This window comes from Melitaea cinxia, chromosome 5 (genome assembly GCF_905220565.1).
Source record: "Melitaea cinxia chromosome 5, ilMelCinx1.1, whole genome shotgun sequence".
NCBI classification, from domain to species: domain Eukaryota; kingdom Metazoa; phylum Arthropoda; class Insecta; order Lepidoptera; family Nymphalidae; genus Melitaea; species Melitaea cinxia.
In genome coordinates, this window is record NC_059398.1 from 3,813,425 (window position 1) to 3,823,364 (window position 9,940).

At 31.9% G+C, this 9,940-nt stretch overlaps 1 protein-coding gene across 1 annotated transcript; it reads right to left on the minus strand.

Annotated features, from left to right (window-relative positions):
- Positions 1 to 2,141: 2,141 nt before the first annotated feature.
- On the minus strand, positions 2,142 to 9,006 carry LOC123653723 (integrin alpha-4-like). Its single transcript, XM_045589711.1, has 10 exons — positions 9,000 to 9,006; positions 8,632 to 8,808; positions 6,630 to 6,764; positions 6,033 to 6,097; positions 5,146 to 5,302; positions 4,657 to 4,838; positions 3,283 to 3,532; positions 2,998 to 3,162; positions 2,246 to 2,491; positions 2,142 to 2,149 (listed from the first exon to the last, which is right to left on the minus strand). Exons 1-10 carry the CDS (start codon positions 9,004 to 9,006, stop codon positions 2,142 to 2,144), a joined length of 1,392 nt encoding a protein of 463 aa, XP_045445667.1.
- Positions 9,007 to 9,940: the final 934 nt, after the last annotated feature.

The following is a 9,940-nucleotide window of genomic DNA, read 5'->3' on the forward strand; positions in this document are numbered from 1 at the left end:
TGTGTCGATGAGTGCTACATATAAAATATCGATAGGGCACAGTAGGAAAAATTCTGCTCAAAATCTGGAAGAGCCCAACTGGAGAATAACTTTGAAATTACAGAAGATCACAGCTAAATAATAGATACTGCTATCAAGCAGTGTTGTGTTTCTGTGGTGAGTAAAGTGACCAGAGCTCCTGAGGGGATTGAGGGTAGAATCGGCAACGCGCTTGCGATGCTTGTAGTGTTGCAGGCGTCTATAAGCTACGATTATCGATTACCATCAGGTGACCCGTACGCTTGCTCGCCGACCTAGTTGTAAAAAAAATAAAAAATAAAAACTTTAAAATACATACCAACAGAACCAAAATCTCATTTGTATATAACGTTTCTTTCGTCGTAATATCAATTGTGTATGTACCATTCATTATTTGAGCCGGGTCTCCAATTATATTCGTTCTCACATTGAGTTCTGAAAGCAAAATTGAGTAATTCTACTTTAACAACGTCGAAATATAGAGATTCATGTTCTACGTGTCCTTACAAGAGGCTTACTATTACATTATGTTTTCGATTAATTTATTTATTACGTATGCTAAAAATCAAACTGAAACCATGCCAAATTTCATAATTATATAATATCTAATAAGTCAGGGTGTTCAATTGTATTTTTTGTAGTAAAATCTTTTCTATATTTATCCAACTATAACACAGAAAACCTGGACAACGGATAATAACCGGTAAATAACGGATATAATCGTATAAAACAATAAAACAAGCTTAAAATAAATTTATTCTTTACTCGATTGTTTAGTGGTCTAAACATATTTAAATAGAATTAGACAACACGAATAAGTATATAAATATAGATATAGATATATACATATATAGATATGGGTACACAGATAAAAAAAAGAAATTGAATATTGTATTACAATTATATGTTGACAAGCATTAATTCCGCCGATAAACTGTTACGCAATTTGGCGGATTATGAAATTGTTCAGTATTTGGTCAAATAAAGAATTTCTTATTATCATTACTGATACAGATATAGGTATAGATAAAGATGCATACTTACTACCAGATATTTCATTTGCCTTTGGTGGAAACGTGACGTTTACAGATACAGTAACTGTAAAATTCATGTCATCTTCTTTTACCCTCTGAAAGTAAAAGAATTAAATTTAATCGAATTATCGCTTAACAAATTGCTAATCGATATTTTTTAAGACACGTAAACATACACAAGGTCATATCCATTGCGTAAATCGATACTTTGCAAGACAAAGTGTGGCTACTTAGTCACTAGACAAAATGTAACGTATAATAATGAACAGCAAATTAGTAAAAAATATATATAATTTTTTGGTATTATTTGTATTTATCAGATATATTTTCAATTTTTTATCACAAAATAGCAAAAATTAAATTTAACTTACTTCTCAAAGTATTAGATTTCTTTTTCGTGACTTACTAGCCGTTAAGCATTTAAGTATTACAAAAAAAATATTTTAATAATTAATAACACAACCTAGATGCATTTAAAATTATTTAAATGTTTGAGATATAAAAGTTTGCCTCTAAGTTACCTCCTTTCCTATAAGTAAGGCTGTAACAGTTACATTGATGAATGGTATACTGCGAAATAAAGCCACTTTACCATCATTCGGCGACCCAACGACCAACACTAAAAATAAACATAAATATATTTTCATCTAAGTTAATAAATTAATTTAATAAATTAAAAAGAATAAATAAATAAACAAATTAATCTGGAGCAGCTTATTAGGGGAAGTTCCTAAGCCTTATAGAAGATTAGAGCTAAATGCTCTTGCGTAGATCTGTGTTCCTATGGTGAGTAAGGTGACCAGAACTCCTGTGGAAGGTCAGGGGTAGGGTTGGCAACATCCACGCAATGTTTCTGGTGTTACAGCTGTCTATAAGCTACGGTAATCGCTTATCACCACAGGCCGTATGCTTGTCTGCCACCCTAGTTGTAATTTTTACTATTAAAACGGCACTATTTGTCAACCGCAGTGATCACAGCAACTGAAAAGTGATCGTGGATTGGATCCCCACACATCAAGCAGTACTATAGTCCATACTCACGCATTTACGTGATAAGACACCTTACATGACAAGCATAAAATTACAAGCTCAGCAGTCTGTTAATTTGTAAAATAGTCATTTCCGAATCTTAATATAGGATTCACATTTTACTGGGCTATTAAGTGTGAAATGGTAAAAAAAAAAATACCGAAATAATTTTATAAACAAAAAAAAGCTCATCTTACATTTTCCGCCATTTTCGTGAAAATCTATAACAGGCAGGATGCTAAACCCGAATGATTTGTAGGGTACATTACTAATCTTCTGCATATCCGTTAACTCGGTAACCTTAATTGATTTGATTGCTTTATTTTGTAACAACTTCGTGATCATAAAACCGGATAGTATGTAAACAGATCCTTTCCCTGATTTTTCGTAGGGCGCACTTATAAATATTTCTGGAAAAATTATAGTTATTGTGCTAAATTTTTTATAAAATATATATCTAACTTATTTCTAAAAATTTTCAAGCTGTTTCAATTTGTGTAAAAGATCTGTATTTCAGAGTTTTCATGGCGAAACTAATCTTAACAAAATTCCTGCAACTGAACAGCTCCCGGAAGAAAGGAAAAATGAAATAGCATTCGTAATTTTTAGTTTCCTTGTGAAATTATGTGAAAATGAATAAGTATTAATATTTGTGATGAAATGTATTAAAAACTCTGCAGAATGATTTTTGAGATTGAAGAATTCATTCCTAATGACCCGAAGGTAGGTCGTAACGACAACAGCATAACTTTACAAATTAAAATACTTCAGAATTTTTCTTTTTTTTTCTTGTAAATATTAATATCGTTTTCTTTAAATGAGATATTTAGAAGAATCTAACTATAGAGCTTAAAATACTTATCATTTCAAAATTCTTTAGAAATAAAAGCTCCTTGATGACAAAAAGTTTCAATACCTGGTAAACCATCTCCATCAATATCACTAGAACCAATAGCTGTTCCGAAACGTGAACCGTCTTCAACCCCATGCACACACAGGTAGTAATTGCTTTTAAAAGTGGACTGTAATAATGCAAATTCATTTATAACTACTACTACTAGTTTTTCGATAACATCATAAAAATTATATTATCAAAATTCTAGCATGAATTATGCCTTTTAAGGCAATGATTAGACTGAACCATATTATGTAAGTAATAGACATAGATTTAAACAGTTAGAAATTTTCTAGTAAAAATTCTGAAAGAACATAAATACCTTTCTTCCTCCTAAATAGAAATGTACAGCACCATGTTCATACATAACCACGTCGTTTGTCTGCGCTGGCGCACCGACCAACAATTCTGAATAACCATCGCCGTTTAAATCAACGCTATGGAGTGACGCACCATACATTGAATTCATTGAATCATCTTCTATTATAATCGGTTTCGATCTACCTTGTAGTATTTTCATTTCATTCTTACTAGTATCATAGTGTAAGAAGCCAATCTGAAAGTATAGTTGTACATGTAAATCTGTATCTATGCAAAAAAAAAAAATTGGAGTGTCTGTTTGTAATATTAAAGTAACCGCTTTTTACTAAATGCATATGGATGTATACACGGTACATATAAAAAAATAACATTTTTTACAATTTTTGTTCGTATGTCTGTTGTCTATTTGTCTGTCTGTTTGTTCCGGCTAATCTCTGAAATGGCTGGACCGATTTTGACGGGACTTTCACTGGCAGATAACTGATGTAGTAAGAAGTAACTTAGGCTACTTTTATTTTAGAAATTTATTTATTTTATTTGTAATATATCTAGCAATATATTGCAGTATTAGATTTATATTGTTTACCTGTATATTGCGCTGTATATAAGCTAAGTAAATTATGACAAAAATTTTCTTGTACTTAATCGCTTTAGCCTGTAATATCCCACTACTGGGCATAGGCCTCTTTCCCCATGTAGGAGAAGGACCAGAGCTTAATCTACCCCGCTTGTACTTAATATCAATATACAATACAAAAAGCCACTTACTGCGCCTGCGTGTCTGCTCTGCGAGGTCATACCAAATGCGTATAATATATTATAATTATTAAAAAATACACCAGCAGCAAACGAGCCTAAAAATAAATAAAATTACGGTATAAAACCTCGGGTAAAAATAATTGGCTAAGTTTGTAGACATAAAACAAATATTAACACAAACCCTTACCTACTTACTGGAAGGTAGCATATAAGCGGCAGCTAGTATGATAGCTTCGAAATGTGGATACTTAATACACACTTAAAGTATAAAAATAAATATATTAAAAAATGTTGTCCGCTATTTATTACACAGCAGAAAATGTCTTGCTCACAATCTGGAGCACCCCGACTGAACAAGTATGAACTCAACCTTACAAAAAATGACAGCCAAAAAATAACGCTCTCGACTAACGTTGCATTACTGTATGTTATTGTTGTATGGTAACCACAGTTTTCGAAGGAGTGCCGTGGTGACAGCGGGTATAAGTTTTGTACCAAACTTGTGGTGCTAGGCGCTAAACATCAGGCATTCCCTACGCTTGTTTGCCCTAGTAATATAAATATATGTCCTTGAATGAGAAAAAAAAAACAATGATTCACAAGTATACCTAGAAAATAATACGCAATGAAGTCATCGCCCAAGTCCACAGCCTTTGTGGGTTTTAACGGGTCGCTCGTATTCATCACGCTTATACTGCTAGTAAGAGAGGGTTTGGCAATGAGGATCAACTTGTTGACTGGATCATACAGAGTATTCCAACCGATGCCTCCATATATGTTATCTATAAAATATAGACACAATCTACTTTAACTAACTTATAATTAGAAATAAGCGTAATTATTCAACTACATTGTTGATTTCATTATTAGGACTTCAGTGGGTAAAGCAAATTCATAATGCAATTTGAACAACTGACAACATTAAGTTGCCAATCGAGTTCAAGCATTTAAATAATAATTGTATATATATATATTCCAGTCAAGAAGTTTGTGGAAACGAAATCCCAAACAATTCACAAAAAAATTACTATACAATTATAAACTAACTAACGTGATAAAACTACAACCAAATAGTCACGCATAACATACCAATTTTAGGCCTTTTGGATGTTTGTTGTACATACTGTTCGAATAATCCATTATATCGGCTTGCGTACGTGCCATTAGTTATAAAACATGTACCAAGTGCACCAAATTTCGTCTTATTTCCATCTACAAAATCCGACGTCCATAACGGTGCACATGTCTAAAAATATTCAACACAATTGTTATTTGAAATTATTATAAGCCAATTTCAATATTAAGCTTTAATATATGGTAATATGACTAGACAACCTGTTTAAATTATTATTTTATTGTAAGTATTCAAACAATAAAGTTTTATATAGAGACTGGATAATTATTGCGAAAAAACGGGATATTTGGCGTGACCTTATGAAGACCTTTGACCAAAAGTGGACTGCGATAGACTGAAAAGTGTGTGCGTGTGGAAAAGTCTATAATCGTAAATATTTATCGATTGAGGATTATAAAAAAATATTAAAGTTTATTCATTACATCATCATCATCATTCCAGCCTATTGCAGTCCACTGCTGGACATAGGCCTCCACAAGTTCGCGCCAAAAATGCGTGAACTCATGTGTGTTGCCCATAGTCACCACGCTGGGCAGGCGGGTTGGTGACCGCAGGGCTGGCTCTGTCGCACCGAAGACGCTGCTGCCCATCTTCGGCCTGTGTGTTTCAAGCCAGAGGTTAGATGGTTATCCCGCCATCGGTCGGCTTCTTAAGTTCCAAGGTGGTAGTGGAACCTTGTTATCCCTTAGTCGCCTCTTACGAAACCCACGGGAAGAGGGGGGGGGTGACTATATTCTTTGGCCTAATTCAATACAGGTCTTCTGTAATAGAAGAGTAATTTTGATAATACACTTAAATCAATTACAAGTAGTTCTTTGGAATTCTATAACTTTATACTTACAAAAATATACTCTGGTGTGGCAGATATAGAAGCTCCAAGACAAAATTCTTGGTCTATGCTATCGTCTGAAAAAAATATTTTAAGCACTCTGATTTTGTCGCTCGATCTTGTAAATATTACAATAGTATGTTTGTTTGCGTGCTGCAACACCAGCGGTTACAGGTTAGATTTCCACTCGGAAATGATATTTGTATCTATTCAAACATTTTTTCCGGTCTTGTTGTCTGTCCATGTCCGTCCCAAAAACGTGCCTCGCAGAGCACGTTAAGCTATCGATCCTGGTTGTTATCGATACCTGATATGGATCATTACTCATCTCTCGTAGGAATATATATCCACTCACCCGCACTAGAGCAAAGTGATCGATTATGAGTATAAGGCCTATGTCTAATAGTGGAATGTTACAACGAATCAACCAACGCGTAGGCAACTTTTACCCCACTAAAAATTAAGGATCATTTGGTTCTAGTGTTCGATAATGGGTAAGACAATATGTCCACCTAGTTATTCTTATATTTAAGGAGATATTAGGAACGTTAATAAGATATCAAATTCGACGAGCAAAAGTAGTAATGAATATTAGTCAACGGTACTCACGTCTACTGTAGTTGCCAGCTAGTTTATCTATGTCTATATTAATACTGTTGCATGAAAACTTCTTTTGTTTTACAGCTTCGTCTAAGGGGCACGTGTACACTTTTCCATCTAAGCCACTATGAGGTGCACCAATAACTAGAGGATAACATACATTTTTTACATTAATGTAATGATCCAAACTATAAATTACACAAATTATTATTTTTAAAAATTGCTTCGTTATTTAGTTTCCTTTTACAAACTTTGTAAAAGGAAACATTTAGTCTTATAATTGTGTTTGTAGGCAAACGAAGAAAAACCGCCTTCAATTATATCGAAAAGTAATACAACGTAGGTAGACGAACAAATAGTCAAGTAAATACGCATTATTAAACATCACACCAAAAGTTGTAATCAGATCTCGATTAAATTTAATCTACACACACCACATGATAAACATCGGCTTTCGATTAAATTAAAAATCATTAAAATCGGTATACCCAGTAAAAAATTATGCGGGTTTTCGAGAGTTTCCCTCAATTTCTCTGGGATCCTACCATCAGATCCTGGTTTTCTTATCATGGCACCAAACTAGGGATATCTCCTTTCCAACAAAAAAAGAATTATCAAAATCGGTTCATAAACGACGGAGATATTGCCGATCATACCTACATAAAAAATATATATATGGTCGAATTGAACGGATGAATATTACTAATTGATACGGATGAATAGTCTCCTTTTTTTGAAGTCGGTTATAAAAGGTATAGGTACCTTAATGTCTAATTCGACCCGATTCTAAAGTTTTATGATATAGGTGAAATTTATTTATATAAGTCATGTTAATTATAATTTAAAATACATTACTAAATTATACAATTATTTATATTATTCGTAAAAGCAGTTAAGAATAATCAAAAATATTTCATTCCAGAGATATAAGACGAATGCAGATTGCCGATTTCTTTCTTTTTTTTTGCTTATACGTTTTTTTAATTGTTATTATTGTTTTTATGTTGGTATTTACCTATTATTATTATTATTTTTTTTTTTTGTAAATTCAATGTGTTTTATTTTAGTTGCGTAGTATGTACATTGTTTCCAATTTAACTATTTGTAACAACTGACAATTGAACAATGAGGAGTTCAATCAGGAGTAGTTATCTTGTAATTTTGATTTTTTTGTCTAGTTTTTATGTTGTCTGTATATCGATGTATGTGAGTGTGAATAAACGATTATTATTGTTATTATTATTATCAATGCAACACTGTAGGTACTATTTTAAGTCTTATAAAGAACATGAACTATATAAATAATAATAATAATAAATATAATAATAATATTCTTTATTAAAGTGACCAGTGACTCATTTTGGTTAGTTAACAATATTTCTTACATACTATGTTAGTTTAGTTATTACATTTTTTTTGAATTAAAAAAAAATGTCAATAAAATAATTTAAACTAAAATAAGTAGCGCTTGGAAATTCATTAGTGTTTAATTTCGTCTTTTCCCTTAATTTACTTGTTTTATACAGTAGGTATATCGTTTTGAGTGTAATTTACCTCAACATGTTTTAAAAACTACTGTCCGGGAATTCCTAAACATTAATGTTCATTTTTTGCAAGTGTGCAAACACTTTTTAGTACAGAGATAGCAAAATTCCTTGAATAGTCTAATTTATGGATTTGAATATTGAGGTGAAACTTCTTCAGGCGTAAGAGGGTGAAATTTTTACGGATGAAACGGCAACGTTTTGATGAAAAAGCAACGTTTTTGTCGTTGGCGCTGGAATGTAAATCTAAAGCTTTAGATTTGTATATAAACAAGACTTGAGTTTGACAAAGAAATTTCACTTCTGACATGTGTACTTTGTACGCACGTAATTTTTTTTTTTTACTAACAAATATCAAGATCAGTACACCCACTAAAAAGTTATGATTTAATATATAACTTCCTCTTTTTGTTCAAAATCGATAAAAAACTACAAAAAACGTATAGTAAATATTATACATAACTTACCTAAACTTTTTAGGTTAGCTTGATAAGCAATGGAAAAACCGAAATCGCCGTTTTGATCCGGCGAATATAGCTCGATATAGGAATGTTCATGAAAAAATAGTAATCCATTGATATCTTCGACGCTTAAAAATATTAGCAGCGTATGAAAAAATCCAATTTTATTTCTTAAGCTATTGCCTGAAAATTATAATACGTTCAATTTTCCCGGAAAATACGATGTTTGAGTAATAATAAAATCTATTATTTTTGTTAAGATTTTTAACATTTACATGCAATGCAAAAATGACATTTGCATTCTGTATGCTTATCACAAATCCAGTTTCAATTAATAATAAATAAAAAGTAAGATTTAATATTATTAAACTCACCTTTCATCCTGCCTCCCTTAATTATGATTAAATCATAACTTTTTCTAAATATCAAGAAAATTATTAATAATGACAACCGTCATCATTCGAATTGAAGGGATAAATAATAAATAGGATTATGCTATTCGTTTTAACCTTCGTATACACGCGCGGAAAAGCATTACACATATACTCGGGTGCGGTGTCTCGGACCGAGATTTGATCTCGTCCTTGTTTTAATTTTATTTTTTAAGCATGATGTTCATTTTAGAGAAACAAATATTATTGAATAAAAATAAAAACTAAAAGCGTGTGTTAGTGCCGATGCACGACTGGAGTTTACTATTTCAGATCGACTCTCTAAATAGGCACTAAAAATACTTACTAGTCTAAGGAAAATATTAATACAATATCAAATAGTACAAAAGCGAAAACGTCATAGTCTATCGTTACGAAAAAACGTAACGAGGTCATTCGTTCAATAGATTTTACTCATATTTTTTTCATACCGGCCTTATATGAAAACAAGAGGCATATTTATATATTGTCATTATTTAGCCAATATATTATAAGGGATGTTTTTTTTTTTTTTTGAAATTACACAACTTTAAATCATAATAAAATATTCTATTCCGTTCATCATTGAGAATCATCATCTCATCGTCATTGAGTTCCATCATCATTGTGCACCAAACAGTAATTTTCTGTGGATGTAATGGTGTTTCCACAAAGTTTGTGGATTATCCTTACTCCAAATGTGACAATTTTGCTTATTTACGTACCCATTCGAACAAAAAATGACCTTCATTGGAGAGCAAAAATTTTAATGGATATTCAATATCAATATCAATTTTTGCTTCACTTGCTTTTTTTCTTTCAGGTTTCGCACATTTGTCTACCCTATTATCACCCCTTTCGTAGCATACATTTCTATGACCTTGTTCTAACAATAGAAGATTAAC